The following is a 19,961-nucleotide window of genomic DNA, read 5'->3' as shown; positions in this document are numbered from 1 at the left end:
CTCCCCTGGCCCCATTATTTGTATTTTAAAAAATATTGTATGAAATATCTATCTTTTGTTGTTAATCCTCACTGGAGGATATTTTTTCTACGGATTTTTAGAGAGAATGGAAGGCAGGGGAAGAGAGAGAGAGAGAGAGAGAGAGAGAGAGAGAGAGAGAGAGAGAGAGAGAGAGAGAGAGAGAGAGAGACACGTTGATGTGAGAGAGACACATCGATTGGTTGCCTCCTGAACGTGCCCTGCCCAGGGCTGGGGAGGAGCCTGCAACCGAGGTATGTGTCCTTGACTGGAATTGAACCCAGGACCCTTCAGCCCGTGGGCCGATGCCCTATCCACTGAGTCAAACCGGCAAGGGCTGAAATACTATTTATCTTGATTACTGAGTTTTAGTGCCCCCTTACATTTGTACCTGTGGCGACTGGCTCACCGGCCTCACCCTAGCCCTGGCCTGCTCCTGACTCGGCACCCGGAGCTCCTGGCACTGCCCGGAGCTGCACTTACCTCCTCGATGCAGAGGAGCCCTGCTCCGGTCTGCGGGTCGTACTGACCGTCCGGCGTCTCCTTGTTCCGGAAGAGCCACTGGAAGCGGGTTTCATTCTTGGTGTTGGTCACCTGGGGAAAGTGGAGGCTGGCTCCATCAGGCTTCCTCTTTTTAAGTAAAAACTCAGCTCAGCAGAACTTTTTCTTTTTCTTTCTTTTTTTTTTTTTTTTTTATAAATGTGACAATTTCCCCTGCACACACACCCCCTCACGGTAAGTCCCAGCCACCTTCTTCCTCACACCCATGTCTCTGCTGGCTTCTGGACTCAGGACTTTTGCTAATGCTGTTCCCTCTGCCTCTCGATCCCTTTGCTGCTCTATTTTCCTTGTAAACACCCCTGCATCTTAGCCTTGTCAATTGTCACCTCCCTCAGGAAGCCTTCCTTGAAGCCCCCCAGCATGCACACGAGTCTTGGTCACAGCTGGAGACACGCTGTTTTCCAAGGATCCTGATTCAGACCGTGGGCTCCTAAGGAGGCCACTTCTTCCTCCTTGTGTGCCCAGTGCCTTGCAGAGTGTCTGGCGCACAGCAGGTGCTTTGAGTTTGCTGAACGGATAGGCTCTGGGAGAGTACCCCCCCCCCCCAGCTCCCTAAAGAGGCCGCAGGGTGCTGGGAAGGAGCACCACTCGGAGTCAGACAGACTCTCGGCTCCACCTGTTGATTTTGAGTGACTTCCCTGTTTGCTTTCCCAGGGGGTGAAAGTGGGGGTGGTAATGCCTAACTCACAGATGCTCGTGAGGCAGATGAAATAAAATCATGCTCTGAAGCACCAAGCAGAGCGTCTGGCAAGGCGGCCGGTAGATACCAGGGAACCTGCTCAACGCATAGACCCCTCACTTGCTCTCAGACCCCAGGCCCCAAAGAACCCCTACCCTGTGCAGCTTGGAGACCTAGTTCCAGGCTGACCCAACTCACCCTACTTCTGCTCCCTGGGCTCTGCGAAGGGCGGCTTTGCTTTCTGGTTAAATGCAGTCTCCCTGGGCTACTTTGCAGGTGTGGGATCAACCAGGCACAGGGGATGGATTTTGTGGGAGCAGAGCAAATGCAGCCACCAGGCTTGGGGACAAGCCACAGATAGAGGCCCAGGGGGCCTCGGGGCAGGGCTGGAGGCAGGGGCAGGGACTTGCCTTGCACGTCAGCAACACTTGGCAGTCCTCCGTGACCTTCCACTGTAAGAACTCCTCAAAGTAGGGACCTGCAAGTGCAAAACAAACACGCCCACCCGTCAGAGCTCCAGGCTCGGCCAGGGCGCCACCTGGTGGCGAGACCAGGGAAGCCAGCTGGGGTCGGGGCAGCTAGCGACCACGGGTCCCCTTAGATTCTGCCCCCACCAGAACGGCAGAGGCTAGGGTGAGGCAAGGGAGGTGCCTAGGGTGCAAAATTTAAGGAGGGCTCACTCTCCTCGTGGGGAAAGCGCTGTTTCGTTCTGGCACAGGGACAGAGCTGGACTGAATTGCAGTGGCCTCCCTGGGGGCCCAGCAGGGCTGAGGGATCTATTCACCTAATAGTCCAGAGTTCCCCAGTCCTGACCCCTGGCCCCGTGGCCGAGGCCTTTGAAATTCACCCCAGTAACTCTTACCCTGTTTTCTCTTCCAGTCTCTTCTCTTAGCATCTGCCTTCCTCAGAAGTTTGTCAAAATCTGTGAACACATAGGGAGGGGCTGGCATGAGCCGAGAGGAACACCGGTCCACAGAGGGGCATCAGGGTGGACAGAAGACCCCAGAGCTGCGAGCTGAGGCCGGGTGCATGGGCGGGGTGGGCAGGGCGCGGCTGACCGTCGTCCACCAGGGCCAGGGTGATCTGGTTTTTGGCTTTTCCGTCTTGGAGCTGAGCTGTGTACGACCCTTTGTCCTCCTCACACAAGTTCTGGATGATCACTTCCACCAGGCCCTTCTCTCGCTCAAAATTGATTTTGCGGTCCTGGGGAGAACAAACCCGAGAATCACCTTTGCCCTTTTCCAGTCGCAGGGCATTTGCATTATGGGCACATACGTGCAGTTAGACCTGGAGAGAGGGATGTGCAGAGTAGACGCTGTCAGAGATGGGGAGGGAGCCCTGGATAACCCTCTACTGCTTATGGTGTGGGGTTCTCCCCCCACTCAGCCTCCAAGAACACCCCTGAGGTCTGGCAGGCACAGGGATGAGTCTTGGTGCTTGAATTAATTGCAATTAATAATAAGCTCCAACCCCTATTGTGCCATTTTTTTTTTCTTTTTTACTTCTTTTACAATTCTCCACAAAAGTATAAAGGATAATATTTAAAAAACCTGTGCACTTGCTATCCAGAATTAACACTCGTTTGTATTTTGTCATATTCTAACAGTTTTAAAAGTTTTCTTTTCCACATTTATTTTATTTTTTAATGTATTTTTATTGATTTCAGAGAGGAAGAGAGAGAGAGGAACATCAATGATGAGAGAGAAACATTGATCGGCTGCCTCCTGCATGCCCCACACTGGGGATTGAGACCGTAACCCAGGCATGTGCCCTGACTGGGAATCGAACCGTGACCTCATTCATAGGTCGACGCTCAACTGATGAGCCACGCAGGCTGGGTTCTTTTCCACATTTAGAACCTCATTCCCTCTGGTCTTATTTGTATGTGTGGTTTGAGGGAGCCATCCAGTTTTATTTTATATTTCTAGCAGGGCCAGTGATAGTCTAGACTTTGTGACACTTCCTCTGCCATGTGCCAAGTTCATACTTGATCGTTAAGCAGAACATTCAAACCTATTTCCTCATTTGCTCCTCCTGATGCTGGGACAACCAGCCCCATTGCACAGATGCGGAAACAGAGGCATATAGAGGGGAAGGGTCTTGTCCAAGGGCACACAACCGATGGGGATGATATATGAGTCCTGTGACATCTAACCCTGAGCTCTTTCTCGTCTCTCTACAACACATAGTTTCTGGTGGTGATAAAATTCACAAATAATATGATCTCATAATTAAATCTGCCATGAGATTGAAATTGTCTTTGTAAGTAAAAACAGTTGAATATGGGCAACTCGTGTGTCAACTATAAAAGGCAATGGAATACTACAAGTGCAATAGGAAGAAGAAATAAAAGCAATTTCAGGAAATAAAAGTAATATCAGGTACACTCTCATGCTGCACTGATTTATAATGAATTGGTTTGAACTTAAGAAAAGCAAAAAGATACAAAATTATTCTGTCCAAGAACAGGAAAATGAATGAAAGGGCATATGTGAAGTGTCTACTTGAATAAAAACTCTATTCAGTGTATGTTAAAACTGTGAAAATTCTCTGTATATCTCAGAGTTAGGTCTAGGCTTGGATCATTATCAGTATGAATGTGGGTTTTTCATCTGAAGAATGTCTGGCGGGACATTCAAATGTTGTAGGGGGTGTGGGGAATGCTTTGTGGGATTTGCATTGGCGGGCATCTACCATCCCTGCCATCGGCCCTCCAGGTACTGAAAACCAGGTGTCCCCATCCCCACCCCACCACTGTGACCGTTTCCGATATGTCCGCTAGGGGGCGCTGCCGACCAGTGGGAGCCACTGCCAGGGGAAGCCAGGAGCTGGGCAGGGGACCTCAGTGAGGAAGGAATCTGAGTTCCAGTTACCGGTGAGCTGAAGATCTCCTTCTCGTTGAAGATCAGATGCAGCTCAGCGGCCGGAGATAACTTTTCCACTTCTAGCCAAAGCCGCACCTCTCCTCGCTCGAGGATGTCAATGTTCCAGCCCGAGATCAGCTTGATCACTGCGAGGCAGGCAGAAGGCAGGACGGAGTGGGGTGGGCCTGGGCCCCTCCTCCCCTCCCTACTCGGCACCAGCCCCACCCTGAGCATGTTGCGTACTGCGCTTGCGTGTCTGAAGGAGACACACTGGGGTGGGGCTCGCTCTAGAGTGAGCTCATTTTAAGGAAGTGTTTCCTCTTCCCACACCTCGGAGGCTGTGCCTCTCACCCTGGCGGACCCCAAGGACTTTCAGAAACATCAATGTCCAGGCTCTGATTGTCTGGGGCGTGGCCTGGGCATTGGGATTTTGCAAAGCTCCTGGGGTGATTCCAATGTGCACCCAAGTGTATGACCCTGCTCGCTACTAGCCAGCGGAGGTAAGCAGAGGTTCCCATGATGCAAAACCCACCTCAGAAGAAACATCCCCCCTGCCCTCCTTGCACTCCCTTTCTACCTGGCTTCCACTGCTGACACCCCAGGTCTCTGCCCTCCAGCCCCATGATGCCCCCATCCCCTGCCCACCCCCCACCACTAGTTTTTTGCTTTTGCTGATCCAACTCTGCTCCAAATACCCCAGGAGGTGCCTGAGGATTGCTTACCTGGGTTTCTGATCTCATGGCTCAACTTCTTCAGCTTGTCCAGCTCTGGGACAGGGAAGAGCAAGGAAGAAATCAAAGAGAATGAGATACTGGGACCAGTGGGTCCAGGGCAGCCATCCTAGGGCCCCTGCTGGGTGAAAGTCCCAGAGAAACACCCCTCAACCTGGGGTCACTTGCCACACAGGCGTTGAAGATGAGCACTGTGGGTCTTAGCCCTGGGGCAACAGAGGGGGATGCAGAGGGCGATGCGGGTCACCTTGAGATCAAGTACCACCTCCCTTGAGAAGTGCCTACTATGTGCCGGGTGCTTTTATCTCAGAGGTCCTCACACACTGCTGTGGGGTGAGCATTATTGTCCACCTCTGACCGCTCCAGGCCCACTGGGTTCTGAGCCCTGTTCTTAACCCCCTGTGATATGCTGCCCTGGTCTCTGAGGGCTGTCTGGCCCCAACACAGCACTTCAGTCTAGAAGTCTCCAGGGCAGCTCTGCCGAGTGCTGCCTCATTTGCTAACTGCCTCTTTGTTAGGCTTTCTCTCCTGCAAAGCAGAGCTCTGAGTCTACATGAGTGTCTGCCACACAGTAGGTACCTAATAAACATGTGTCGCATGATGACTTGGCAGCGGCAGAGCCCAGTCTCCTTTCCCCTTGTGAGCTCCAGAGACTTCAGCATGAGTCTGGACTCACAGCAAGAATACTGTGAGAACAAAACATAACGAAAAGCCCATCCCTTTTGTTGATGGCTTTAGTTTGCATAGAATCATCTAAATGTTTCTGCATGACATTGTTTCAGTTGCGGCCCCGAGAGGTGACATGACTTGCTCAAGTCAAACAGCCAGAAAACTGTGGAATTGTAATTGGGTCTGTCTGGCTTCTGCTTCTTAACAAAATCAAAGGACCTCCTGTGCCATCAACAGGGCTGTCCCCCAGTTGCTATGGAGACAGAAGAGAGTGAGTCTTATCTGTCATTAGCACTGATTTCAGTTCTGTTTTTATTTATTTATTTATATTTTTATTGATTTCAGAGAGGAAGGAAGAGGCAGAGCGATAGAAACATCAATGATGAGAGAGAATCATTGATTCGCTGCCTCCTGTACACCCCCTATTGGGGATTGAGCCTGCAACTCGGGCATGTTTCCTTGATCAGAATCAAACCCGGGACCCTTCAGTCTGTAGGCTGAGGCTCTCTCCACTGAGCCAAACCGGCCAGGGCTCAGTTCTGTTTAAATCATCCAACATGGATGACCTTTCTATTCTCCGGGTTGTCATAGTCCCCACTGCTCCCTATTGCTATTCTCATTTCTCTGACGAAATGTTTTGTGTGTGTGTGTGTGTGTGTGTGTGTGTGCTTTTTAAGGCTATAGAAGGAAGGGAAATAATTCTAGTACCTTTGCTTATATCCAAATTAGAAAAAGGAAAGAGAGACAAGAAGAATACGAACTCCACCAGGCAGGGATTTTTGCCCGTTGAGTTCACGGATATAATCCTAGGACAGTACCTGGCGTATGGAAGGTGCTCACTAGATATTTACTAGTTGACTGGCTGACTGACTGGGTGGGTGAGGACCCACTTCTCTGGAAATCGCTGCTTTACAAACTTTTGTTGCTTTTTGCCGGCCTCTGAGGGACTTGATCTGGGCCTGTCTCTCTGGGCAGGTGGCAGGGGAGCAGGGACTTACCTGCCTCAGTCAGCGTGTGGCTCGCTGAGAGGTCTTCATCGGCATCGGTGACCACCACCGAGTAGGTGCCCAAGTCCTCGAGGCCAGGGTCTCTCAGGATGACCTTGGACCTGGCAGAGAGAAGAGAGCAGGTGCTCCACGCGGGGCCTGGCGCACTAGAGGCCTGGGGGCTGGAGAGCCTCGGTGAGCTTTGGAGACTTGCAGCCCAACTGCAGACCCCGGCCAGGCTGGGGAGCAGGGTGGCTGCCTCCTCACACTTGGTCCTCTGCCCAGGGCAGCTCAGGCCTGGCACCTTCAGTGGCCCCCGTTAGAGGGCTGGCCGGCACAGGGTCTCACTGGTTGCATGGCCCAACTCCCCCTATAGGGCTCAAGTCATCAGCATTACCTCCTGCTGGACAGGGCCGAGGCCACGAGCTGCTGGGGTGGAGGCATTTGACAGGGACATTTGGTCATCTGTTCCCAACCCCTCTTTTTATTTATTTATTTGTTTACTTATTTATTTATTTATATTTCAGAGAGGAAGGGGGGGGGGAGAGATAGAGAGAGGGAGAGAGAGAGAGAGAGAGAGAGAGAGAGAGAGAGAGAGAAACATCAATGCCTCCTGCTTGCCCCCTACTGGGGATCGAGCCAACAACTCGGGCATGTGCCCTTGACTGGAATTGAACATAGGACCCTTCAGTCCAACCGCTGACGCTCTATCCACTGAGGCAAACTGGCTAGGGCCCAACCCCTCTTTTTTACAAATGAGATGACACGGAGCCCAGAGATGCTCCAAGAACAAGTCACTGGCTCCCAGGATAGAAAGGGAGTCCTGTGCAGTTGCTTACAGAAAAACGCTCCAAATGAATGCTGTCATTTCAGCCTTAAATGCCCTGTTCCTCCATTTCTCCCTAAGGTGGCAGTCAGCATCCTTAGTGAGAGACAAGCATCCCTTCTCAGGCCCATTCACTCATTCATTCATTCATTCATTCATTCATTATCTGTGGGTCCTGCTGGGGGGTCTCAGCCAGGAGCTTCTGCCAACTCATTTGACAACACGCGGGACCCATGGGCTAGCTGTGCCACCCTTCCCCTCACTCACTTGTTAGCTTCCTCCTCGATCTTGACCCTCTGGGGGTCCGGCGGGCCCTTGTAGTCCTTGGACCACTGGAACTCTGAGTCGTCGGGGGCCCCGGGGGCTTCGAAAGCCAAGTAGATGAAGCCCTCCTCATCCACACCAACCTTGATCTCCGGGGCATCTGAGGGCGGGGTCCAACAGAGGGCGCCGATGTTTACAAATAATAACCAGGTCACAACCCCCCCTGCTAAACCCTCCAATGGCTGCCTATTGCACTTGCATAAAACAACAACCCCGGACTCCTGCTGTGGCCTCCAAGGCCTTGCAAATGTCACCTCCTCAGAGAGGCCCTCCCTGCGCACCCCGTTAAAGTGACCCTCACCCCGCCATATCACCCCGTTGCATTTCCCTTATAGCATTTATCGCTGTCTCCTTCACGGAACTGGATCTTGTTTACCATCCATCTGTGCTGTTGACCTCCCCCCTAGCCCCCCCCCCCCACACACACACACTAGAGCGGGGACCTTGCTTTCTCATCCCTGCTGTACCCCCAGTGTGATGTGGGAGTCACCAAATATTTGCTGAATGAGTGAATAATTAAAAGATGGAAGGAGATATGCCTTATAGAGAGGAGAGCTGAGTGACTCCGTCATGTCCTAGCTGTGCGACCTGATCATTTCACCTCTCGGAGCTACAATAACTTCCATTCTAAACTGGTTCCTGGGGTGGCTGGTTGGGAGGGCCAGGGCAGGGTAAGAACCTGGCACAGCGTGGGAGGGGACCTCAGGAGCTGTGACTGCAGGATAGGCAAAGCCTCGCGTGGCACCTGAAATAATACTTGGGCCTGGAGTTGGGTGTTATTTCCAGTCTCCATGAAGCGTTGTGTGAGTTTATGAACGTGGCATGTGAAAGCACGGGAGATCCCTTCAAACAGAAGATGTGCTCATAACTTGGGATTCCACAGAAATAGACGGAATGGGGGATGGAGAGAGAAACAGCAGGAAGAAGGAACGCTGGAAGAAGTGTGGAGTGCTGGGGGGCTGGGGTGGGGGTGGGAGGGTTGGACAGAAGTCCTGTCCTGCAATTCCACATGCTCCTCCCGACCCCCCTCTGAGCCCCTCCTCGACGGCCCAGCCCATCCCTCCGCCTGCCCTCACCTGGCCTGTCCTCCAGGAGCACGGGGTCGGTGGGCATGGACGGCTGCCCAGGACCAGCTGAATTCACAGCCTGTACCTGGAACGCGTACCGCTTCCCCGGCTGCAAGTCAGAAATCTGGGGGTGGGAGTGGGGGAGGGAGGCGAGAGTGAGCACCAAGGACAGCAAAGACCACCCTTCCCGAAACCACGGCCACGGGGTCCTGGGAACCTCGCATGTGTGGAACCCCGGGAAGGCACAGGCTGCCCTGGGGGTGGGGACGGGCGGGCTAGGAGCACATCGCTCTCCTGACTTCCAGTTTTTAGTAGGTTCCCCAGTGGGATGATCTCCATGCCCGTGGCACCTGAAACCCCATTGGCTCGCAGCTTAACTCATCATCCATCTCCCTGTGAGGATCCCTCTCCCTTCCTGCACCCTGTCTCTCCTCCATGTATTGCCCCAGGGAGCAGCCTTCAACACCTTTTTCTTAAGACCCACACATGCGATCACCAAGCCCCCATTTCATTTCCCCAGCGTGTCTCCACTGCGGCCGTGTTCCTCCAACAGCGCCCCCAGTGGCATCTCCGCCCAGACCCACTTCCCGGCCTATCTTTCCTCTGCCCGTCTCTCCAGGATGCCAGTCGGATTATGCTTAGATCTGTCAGTGGTCTTCAGGGTCAAGTTCAGATTTTGAGGTTTAGTACCGAGACTCCCCCTAATGTGACCTTGGCCCCTGTCCTCTTCTCCTCTCTGTGCCCCCTTCATTCCATGACCCTTCAGGGGCCCCGCGTTTGTCAAGTCCTTTCATGCCTTCCTGACTGCCTCCACCGAGCCCTCTGCTTGGAGCTCTCCCCCACCCCCTTTCCCAGCTCATCCTTGACCTCCCAGATCTCAGAATCCCTCAGACACCCCTCTGTTGTACAATACACAGTATTGTAATTGCCTGTCACCCAAGGATGGCTCCATGTAGGACCTGCTTCCAGATCTGGCACTAAGTAGGTGTCAAGAAGTATTTAGTGAATGAAGAAATGGTGCCAAGTCACTGAGGCCTGCCCACTCTGTCCTGGGCCAACTTATGGGCGGGGGCGGGGGGGGGTGACGCAGAGAGACCATCCATTTCGAGTGGCTCTCGGGCCAGCTGTCCAGCACTGGCCGACTCTACGCAGGGAGCTGGCCTCGTGGAGGCGGCGACTGCAGTCTAGAGCCTTCCCCAGGCCGGGCTTGTCCCCCTGACTCTGTCTTAGGTGGCCTTAATGTTATTTTTTCAAATAAAAGTATTTTTTTTTCTGGTTACAAAAGAAACACACTTGTTAGGGAAAATATTAAAGCAATTGAGAATATAAAAGGAAGGATTAAAACTCTCCCAGCGGTCCCATCCCCAGAGACAACCAGAATCAAGTTTTGTAATAATCCGTTTAGCCTTTAAATGCACACCATTCGTGTAGAAACATGACATGCGCCGTTTTGGTTTTTTTACTGTCTTATTCTTTCCACTCTGTGTTGGCTCCTTCAGCCTGTCTTTCCTCCTGGTGCTAACGAACCGAATGCTTATGTGTGGACTTGAAAGCCCCACCCTCCTGCCTGCTGGTGAAAGACACCTTCAGGAAAGTGAGTTGGAGAAAATACCCCTCTTTCCCGAGACCCAGAAAAAAACCCTAATCCACATCCCAGAACTGTGCCTTAAACAAGGGAGGCCTGTGAGACCTGCAGCTTCAGAGCTGGCGGCTGTGACCCAGGGGCCTGGAGTCTGGGGTTCTCCATGATTGTCTAAGTCGCTCACTTGTGTCTGTGAAGAATGCTTCCATGGACGCCTGAGTTTCCTCACCTGCAAAATAGCTGTGAAGTGTCTTTGTTATGCTGGGGGATTGTTCGTGCTTTCCTTTCTCCTACAACCACCACAGGTGAATACAGCCACTGATTCTGCCAGAGTTCTCGTTTATCCAAAGAGTTTTTGTTCCTCATTCAAATGAAAAAACATACATCTGCATATCTGTTTGTTAATATCTAATATGTGTACTATGATATACAGATGGTACTTAATGTATGTATGTATGTCCTACTCTGAATTCTGCTTTTCTTCCTTAGCCACATATGATGGCTATATTTTCATGTCAACACGCACATGTATGTCTACCTCTTTCTTTGTCCTATCGCCACTCCTTGAACCACCCAGTCTTCATGCTCCCTGCACAGGATTCCACCTAAAGATACACTCTGACTTATTTATGCAAACCCCCTGAGGGACAGCTAAGTTGTTCCCAACCTTTGCCTTTGTAAACTATGCAACAGTGAGCATCGTCATCCTCAGATCTTTGCACACTTGCTTAATTATTTCTCGGCACTTCAGCCCTTGAAGCAGAATTCCTGGTTCCAGGGATGAGCATGTCCACATGCTGATACGCCTCACCGATTATAAGTGTATTTTTAGGGAGGAGTCTGCTCAGAGTGGAGCAGCTTGTCTACCAGCCAGCCAGCTAACCTACTACCAATTCCTGTGTGACCCTGCGTCAGTCACTCCCCCTCTCTGGTCCTCTGCTGCCATTAAGTGAGGACAGTACTCCCTGAGGGTCCTTCCAGCTCTGACGCTCTGTAGTCCTGCCTTGTCCAGTGGCAGGGAAGGCTCAGGTGGGCCAGCGGATGGAGGGGCAGGGACTCACCCTCAGGTGGGTGCCAGAGATGGGGTCTGGGGTGAGTGGCTTCCACTGCTCGGAGCTTTCCTCCTGGAAGCTGATGAGGTAGCCTGTGACCGGCCCGGCCCCCGTGTATAGCGGGGGCTCCCACTGCAGCACCAGGGAGGTGGCCCGCACCTCGAATGCTCGCACGTCATACGGGGGACCTGTGGGAGACGGGGTAGAGAAGGAGCTGGGCGGCCAGGCAACCAGCCAGACAGCCCAATGGCCAGCCAGATAGCCAGGTACTGAGCAAGCTTGTCAATCCGTCAGTCACGACCAAGCCTGGAAGCCCCTGTTCTGGGCATGGTGGGGACCTGGCTGGCCGCGGCTTCATGACAAAGCTTGTCCTGGGCCTGAAGTAGGGCTAGAGACTCCATTCCCTGTGCCAGTCAGCATGAATCCTTCTAATGTCTTTGCCATTTCCGTGTTTAGTGGGGGGGCCACGGGTGTGGCCTCCCGAGTCAGATCATCAGGGCTCTCGGCCCAGCTCTACCCTTGCAGGCTGTGGAGACTCTAGGCAAGTTACTTAGCCTCGATGTTCCTGCTTTCTCATCTGTAAAATGGGGATAATAATAGTTCTTACAATATAGTGCTGTTGTGAGCATTAATGACATAATTTATGGAACGTGTAAGTACATAGTAAATACCCAGTAACTATTAGTTGTTTATCATTATTGTTGGCTAAAGCATCACACATAGTAATTACCTGCCATTCAGGTAAAGGTTTTGTGTAGAAAACAGAACCGAGCTGCACAGAATGATGGAGGGTCGTGATCCTTCCTTCCTGGGGGGAGGTGAGGGGCTCATTTGTGAGGAAACTAACAAGCCTGGGGGAGTGGTGTGCAGGTGACCAGGCCTCCTTGTTGGTCTAGGACAGTGATGGCGAACCTTTTGAGCTCGGCGTGTCAGCATTTTGAAAAACCCTAACTTAACTCTGGTGCCGTGTCACATATAGAAATTTTTTGATATTTGTGACCATAGTAAAACAAAGATTTATATTTTTGATATTTATTTTATATATTTAAATGCCATTTAACAAAGAAAAATCAACCAAAAAAATGAGTTCGCGTGTCACCTCTGACACGCGTGTCATAGGTTCGCCATCACTGGTCTAGGACTTTCAGCGGTAAAACCAAACTGGGCAAACTGGGACGAGTCAGTCACCCTAGCAGAGTGCCTTTGAGGCTAGTCTGTGGCGGGAACCAGAGGCCGAGGATGTGCTGAGCTAGAGGACAGTTTGTGCTGGGGTACAGGGCCAGCTGACGGTCAAGGTCAGGGGTCCTGCAAGGCAGGGTGAAGACCGTCTGTGTCAGCGATTACAGGGTGTGTTGGTGGAAGGGCCAGGGGTCTGGTGTCTGGAACCCACAGCGGGAACATGGATGCCCAGAGAGCTCGGAGCGGTCCTTGCATTGGTTGGATTTGGGGAGGGGGGTGCCCTCTCACCTGGCTGGGGCATCGTCCACTCTTTGCACTCAAACAAGCTGCTGGGCGCCGACAGCTCGCCGACACCTGCCAAGTTTGCGGCCCGGGCACGGAACTCATAGAAGTGGCCTTCACGAAGGTTGCTGACCTTGAAGAGCAGAAACACAGACTGAGAGCCGAGGCTGGGGCCGGGGGCGGTGGTGGAGGAGGAGCAGCAGGAACGTGGGGAGAGGTTCAGAGCAGGGAGTCCTTGGGGCTTTAACAAGATTGGTCACGTGGGTCTGCACGTGGAGGCCAGGGAACCCAAGGCCCCTCTCAGCCTCAGGACCTCCACCAGCGACTCACCCGCACAAGCCGGGACGCCAGGCGGGCGGCCACACTCCAGCCTTACCTGGCAGACCTGGGTGGGGACCGGCTGCTGGTTGACCGGGTGCCAGTCCAGCTCCTCCGAGTCGTGCTGGTCCAGGAAGTAGCCCAGGATCTTGCAACCTCCACGACGCTTGGGCGGTTTCCACCCAATGACCATATCATTTTTCCCACAGTTCAGGAGGATGAAATCATAGGGGGCAGACGGCGTAGCTACGGGGAGGCAGGAGGGGAGGCCAGGGGCAGTCACCAAGCCTCCCCAGTGGGTGCCCACCCTGCTCTGGGGGTACCAACTTAGCCAGAGATGCCTGCTAGTAACCTTGACTTTGCCCCTGGGAGGGCACCTGGTCAGGCGTCACTGCATGGCCTCAGGCCACGGGTGCTTCCTTCCCAAAGGAAAGGGTGGTCGGGGAGGGGACACTCCCGCTCCCCTCAGGGGCTTGTCCCCACTGGCCTCTGGGATGGACCCTCCAAGATGTGGTGTGTAAGCCCTGCTCCCTGCCTGGCCCTGAGCTGCCCCGAGGACTTACCCAGAGCCTGCTTGACCCTGATGGGTTCAGTGGCCGCTGAGCTCTCTCCTACCCCAGCCTCGCTCACTGATCTGACACAAAATTCATATTCCTTCCCCGTCTTTAGCCCGGGAACCGTGAACCTGGGAGAGAAATGTGCGGCGCTCAGGGATGGCCTCCAGCTCGCAGACAACCCCAAACTTTCCAGAACAACCCTGGGGGATGAGTGGTAGCCCGCGTGGCAGGATTCCAGGGTCTTACCTAGAGGTACTGCCCTTGCCCCCAAAGTGATGCACACACCTGCAGGGTGAAGTCCTTAATTAAAGGTTGGAGGAAGGTGGTCAAAGGGATGCACTTCCGACCTATGAACCTGGAGGTCACGGTTTGATTCCCGGTCAGGGCACATGCCCGGGTTGCAGGCTTAATCCTCAGTGTGGGGCAGGCGGAAGGCGACCGATCAATGATTCTCTCTCATCACTGATGTTTCTATCTCTCTCTCCCTCTCCCTTCCTCTCTGAAATCAATAAAATTATCTTTAAAAAAAAGGTACAAACTCCCAGTTATAAGATCAGTAAGTACCAGGGAAGTAATGTCCAACCTGATAACTATCGTTACCTCTCCTGGTTGCTACACGGGAAAGTTGTTATGAGAGCTCTCATCACAAGGAGGATTTTTTTTCCCTTTTCTTGTACTTGTATCTGTATGAGATAACGGATGCTAACTAAACCTGTCATGGTCATCATGTCACAGTGTCTGTAACTTAAACCATCATGTTGTACACGTTATACAGTGACACAAGCCAATTATTTCTCAATAAAACGCTCCTAGAGCCCACCGCTGGGGAAGGTACTGTTGGAGGCCCAGGTAGCTAACCGCTGAACTGTGCTCCCTGGTACATCTCTGGGACTTTGTCCTTGAAACACAAGTGGCTTTTATTATCTGCACGGATGCTGATTCTAAAACACGGAGTCCCTTTAAAGACCCCCAGAGAGAACTGTCATCCAGAAACATACAGGTTCACTCAGGGTTGGAGAAAAATGTCCTTCTCATGCTGCCCTTTCTTGATAAAACCCAAATTGTGGACTTCTTTCTCCCTTTCCATTTATCAACATTTCCCTCTAGCAAATCTTGTTCTACAGGGAGTTTGACCTTGAGGAGCCCCAAGGACTTAAATCAAGGTTGATGGTCGATATGGCATCAAGTTCTCTGCGCAGGGACACCCACCTCTAGCGGGCAATATGCCTTTAAGAGAGAATGAAGCACTGCAGGGATGATGGGCAGGCAGCCTGGGCAGGTGAGGCTGGGGTGACTCTGGACCAGCCCCTGCTGACAATGAATGACAACAGTGACAATAACGCACGCTTGTCTAGCACCCAGTTTCTGCTGGGTCTGTGTAAACTCAAGGCACTTGTCCGAATGCCCTCTGTTACTTACCCCTGTTTGAAGATGAGGATGAAGTTGAAAGCTGGAGGGGACCTTATGGATCACACTGTCCAGTCCCTTCACTTTATAGGTTGGAAAAGCCCCCCCAGAAGGAAAGAGGTGTGCCAAGGGTACACAGCCGATTGGGAACACAGCTGAGTCCCAGCACAGCACCATTATGCCCATTCATTCATTCATTCAGACACTTTTGAGCACCTCCTATGAGCCAGGTTCTGTGGGGCCCAGCAACATGGCACTGAATTGACCACCACAGCCTCATGGAGTTGCCTTCATGCCGTCACCCAGGCAGCTCTCCTGGGCAGCACGTCCAGCCTCTTTCCAGCCATGAGACATGTAACCTATGACATGCTCATGTGTGATGAGCTCCTGGACATACCAGAGGAGCATGCCACCCTCCCATGTGTGACACATCCCCCAGGCATGTCACACCCTTTATGTGACTCCCCTTCAGCCCCTGCCCCTCCTCTGGAAAGTACACTCAGTGCAAGTGGGGGGAGAGGTGCTATTCTAGGAATAACTCGGACTCAGAGCTAATGTGTCAAACACCCAGTTTTCCTCCAATTTGGACACTTCAGCAGTAACCAATCATGAGTGACCACCGCAGCGGACTGGGAGGTGCCGGAGACCAGAGGGACAAGCTCCTGTAACTTTTTCAGGGTATGATGATCTCGGGGTCTGGGGCCCAGGTGAGAGGAGCACAGCCAGGGGTGCTCAGGGCCTGCCCAGGTCACCACCTGAGCCCATACCCCACAGAGCCTCTAAATTGAGCAAAGTCATGAGCCCAGAAGCCTCAAGGCTCACGGAGCCTGCAGGACCAGCCTCGGAGAGAGGAGGGTCCTCAGAGGGGAGTGGGAGCTGGAAAGGCAAGAGGACTGGAGTCTGAGCTGAGGCTGAGAGAGGACCAGTCCCTGACCAGGCAAGTGAGGGGTGGGGGTGGAGTCTGAACCCAGGCCTCCCTGGTCCTGGAGCCACTGGCTGCCCTGCACCCTCTGCTCTCTGTATCTCTAAGCTCCTGGAAGGATGAGACCTAATGAGTCACCTCTGTCTGCAAACACGAAGCCTTCCTCGTGTGTTTGCTGAAGAAGAGGCCATCTGGGTCAAGTCCTAGTTCCTCCATTTGCTAGATAAGGGAATTCTGGCAAGTCACTTGACCACCCGGTGCCTCAGTTTCTTCACCTGTCCAGTGATAATAAAGATAATAGTCCTAGGATTATAGGATTGCAGTTAGGACTAAATGACCTAATATCTGAAAAGAGCTCAGAGCAGTGCCTGGCACCCAGCACCGTGTTGTGAAATGGGCGGTGGGTGCCCTGGTGCAGGAAGGGGTGTGGCAAACTCACTTGTCGCCCTGGATGGGTTTGTTGTTAACTGTTTGCCACTCGGACGATCCTGCCTCCCGGGAGTAGATGTAATACCCCAGGAGCTCTGGGCTTTCTTTCACGGGATCCCAGGTCAGGGAGACAGAGGTCTGCGTGTCTCGGAGAGCTTGAACTTGAGCTGGAGGAGGCAGGGTCGCTAAAGACGGAAACATGGACTGAGTAAGGATGCTGAGTTACATGGTACTAACACGACGGGGAGTGGTGGGCTGTGGGTTCCAATGTGCCCCGGGGCTTTGGGCAGCTCTTTCCTAGTCCCAGAGGCGTGCCCCAGACTCATGTATTCCCAAAGTCCTCTTTCCTCTTACCTCCAAACATCCCCACTTCCTCACTAGGGCTCCAGTCAACAATCCTTACAATCTTCCTCACTTAGAAGTCACCAGGTCTGCAGTTTTCCTCAGTGTTTATCTTCAATCGCTAGAAAACTTGATTTTCTTTCCTTGAAATTTCTCTATTGACTTTCATGGCTCCCTGAGACTATGCTCCTTGAAGTATGGACTGCCCTGATTTGTTAAATGGACAGATGGATGGATGGATGGATGGATGGATGGATGGATGGATGGATAGATGGATAGATGAACAGATGAACAAATGGAAGGGTGGATGGATGGAAAAATGGATGGATGGATGAATAGACAAATGGATGGATGAATGCATAGGTGAACGGATGAGTGAATATGGCTGGTGCAGGAGCTTCCTTCTCTTTCTACTTCTCAAACTCCTTATATATCTTTTGGGGATCCCCATCTTTTTTCTCCCCAAATGTGGGACTTCTCCAACTTCTGTTCCTTGACTTGCTCTATTTTTCTTCTCTCCTCTCATCTATTCCTATGCCTTCAACCCTCACCTCTCTGCAGGTGACTCCCCAGGCTTAACTCCAGCCCTGCCCTCTCCCCTGAGTTCTAGAGCTCATCTTCCCTTCTCCCCAGACACTTTCCCTTGTGTTCTGGTGGTGCCACAAAGTCACCACAAAGGAAAAGGCTGAACTCAGCATCCATCCAACATAAATCCAGTTTTCACCCAGTGCCTACGCTGAGCCAGGCTCTGCACTCGGCACAGGGGATGTACTGAGAGATGGACTTGAGGTCCTGGGCACAGGAAGGTCCTGTCAACAACTTCAGCCTCTCGGGCTGAAGACGGTGTGGCAGCGGATGAAGCCTGGATGGAGGGGAGAGGCTGGAAGGAGACCACCCAGGGACCCCATGTGCACAAGAGACCTGATTCTACCCAAAGGCAAGAACTTGAGCGGAGGGTTCCATGGCATCGAGTAGTCCTCAGACATTAAAATCAGGACCTCAAGGAGGATTTCATGACCCGAGGAAATGTTTGCAACATAATGTTTACTTTTAAAAGCAGAATGCAAAGCTCTACTATGGTTTGATCAGACTTTGAAAAAGATGCATTGATTTGTGTGCGGTCAGAGGGCCAGAAACCCAGGCATCCAGATACTGGGCAGTGGAATCATGGTGGGGGAGGACTCTTTTCTTTCTGTTTATCAGTTTCTCAATTTATTCCTCTTTCCCTTCCTTCCTCTCTCACTCTTTTGCTTTTGGGGGGTACTTTCCCATTTTAACATAATTTTACGTCTGGAATACAAGTCAATAGCTTTTCTTTTTCCTTCCCTCCTCCCCCATCTTTTCCTCTCCCTTCCTTTTTTGAACTGTGCTGGAACCTTGCCCTCAGGCTAGTGGTCCAGAGACAGCCCACACTGTCTCTCTGGCCACTCACTGGCCAGGCCCCAAATCAGGCCTAAACCTTCACTGGACCAGAATGAAAGAAAAACTCTACTGGCCCACCAACCATTCACATTTATTGGAAATACTAGAGGCCTGATGCATGAAATTCGTGTAAGAGTAGGCTTCCCTCCAGCACCCAGGATCCGGGACCTGGGCTTCCCTTGCAGTCCCAGCTTTGTCCAGAAGGTTGTCTGGAAGGACGTCTGGAAGGATGTCTGGCCTAATTAGCATATTATGCTATTATTATTATAGATGTACACTCATTTGGCAGGTGAGGACACCAGGTCTGTAGCTCTGAGATGACGTGCCCAGGCCCATGCCGTGCTGAAGATGAGAGCTCCCTAGCAGGTGAGCCAGGGCTCAAGTGGGACAGCTGAGCCCGCACCAGGAGGCCTGCTCAGGAAGCAGGAGTGGGTGCTGGTTGGAGACCTTTAGAACTAAGGGGCCACTTGGTCACACTCAGCACCTATGCTGGACCCAGCTGGATGCTGCAAACTGTGAACTGTGGTTTGGAAAGAAAAGCCTGTACGTCCATGAGCCCTCTGCCCAGAGAAATGTGATTGCTGATGTCCTGACACTTCCCAGGCTGAGGTCATGCTGCTTTTCAGCTCCGTGGAGGTAGAGGCGGTCAGAGACAGGGAAATGGGCCTGGCCCTGGCCCTGTGGCCTGGGGTCTCACAGCCCTGAATGCTGACAGCCCACCACCTGGGCCCGGCCTGCCCCGCCCCCACCCACCCTCTGCACCACACAGGTACCTGGCTTTCCCCGCAAGGCGATGGGCTCGCTGGGCTCCGAGGGGTCGCTTATGCCATACTGGTTCATCGCTCGCACCCTGAAGACATACGACTTCCCTTTCTCCAGATCCAACAGTGCGAATCTCGGGGATTTCACGGGAGTTTCTGTGCTGATGGCCTCCCAGGTGCCACTTCCTATGACCGACTGACAAAGGAGAGAAACTCGCGTTGGTTAAGCAGTTGCCGAGCTTCTCTGTGCTGCCCACTTCCCACACATGCTCTCACTAACGTTTATCCTGGCCAAGGCTGCCCCTGAACGCCGAGCTCTGGATCCACCTGCCTCCTCGCCATCTCTACCTGGATGCCCACTGAGCATCTCACCTGCAACATGTCCAGAACTCGACCCTGGAGCGTGCCCCAAACCGAAGCTGCCCACATGGGTTAGGTTTTGCTCAGGCCCAAACCTTTGGAGCGGTCCAGGACTCCTGCCCTCTTTCCCGCACCCCCCAAATATGCTCCACCCCCAAATGCAGTCGGCTCTACCTTCAAAATGTATCCAGACTCCAATTATGACTTACCACCCGCAGGTCCCCTGCCACAACCTTGATCCAAGCCACCATTGTCTCTCAGATCTGAGTTATTTTAATGGCCTCCTAGCTGGTCTGCCTGTTTCTACCTTTAATTCCCTTCAGCCTTTTTCTCTCCAAATGATGGTCTGAGGCCTTCTTCTACAACACGGGTCAGGGGGTGTGCTGATCTGCTCAGAACCCTCCCCAGCCCCACATCTCTCTTAGAGCAAAAGCTTTTCTAGGGTCTGGCCCTGGCCACCTGTCTGGCCGCATGTCATGCTCCCTTCGTCCACCCGCCATGGCTCTGTGCCCCCTGCTGCTCCTTGATTGTGCCAGGCCCAACCCCTGCCTCGGGGCCTTTGCACTTGCTGGTCTCTACCCGCCCCCTCCTCTCCCCCCTCCGCCCCCCCCCCCCGCCGCCGC

The 19,961-nt window shown here is 52.7% G+C and overlaps 1 protein-coding gene across 1 annotated transcript in view; it reads right to left on the bottom strand.

Annotated features, from left to right (window-relative positions):
• The window catches only part of MYOM3 (myomesin 3), a 54,229-nt gene that overhangs the window by 12,237 nt on the left and 22,031 nt on the right, over positions 1–19,961 (bottom strand). Inside the window, exons 15-29 of the mRNA XM_059690825.1 lie at positions 18,991–19,174; positions 16,464–16,638; positions 13,702–13,823; positions 13,197–13,384; positions 12,827–12,953; positions 11,369–11,547; positions 8,735–8,849; positions 7,602–7,758; positions 6,521–6,630; positions 4,845–4,889; positions 4,132–4,268; positions 2,317–2,461; positions 2,121–2,180; positions 1,669–1,736; positions 502–612 (exon numbers count right to left, since the gene is read on the bottom strand). Coding sequence (XP_059546808.1) covers positions 502–612; positions 1,669–1,736; positions 2,121–2,180; positions 2,317–2,461; positions 4,132–4,268; positions 4,845–4,889; positions 6,521–6,630; positions 7,602–7,758; positions 8,735–8,849; positions 11,369–11,547; positions 12,827–12,953; positions 13,197–13,384; positions 13,702–13,823; positions 16,464–16,638; positions 18,991–19,174 — 1,923 coding nt within the window. The remainder of the gene's footprint in view (positions 1–501; positions 613–1,668; positions 1,737–2,120; positions 2,181–2,316; positions 2,462–4,131; positions 4,269–4,844; positions 4,890–6,520; positions 6,631–7,601; positions 7,759–8,734; positions 8,850–11,368; positions 11,548–12,826; positions 12,954–13,196; positions 13,385–13,701; positions 13,824–16,463; positions 16,639–18,990; positions 19,175–19,961) is intronic.

This window comes from Myotis daubentonii, chromosome 3, assembly GCF_963259705.1.
Source record: "Myotis daubentonii chromosome 3, mMyoDau2.1, whole genome shotgun sequence".
NCBI classification, from domain to species: Eukaryota; Metazoa; Chordata; class Mammalia; order Chiroptera; family Vespertilionidae; genus Myotis; species Myotis daubentonii.
This window is presented reverse-complemented; position numbering and strand designations above follow the sequence as displayed.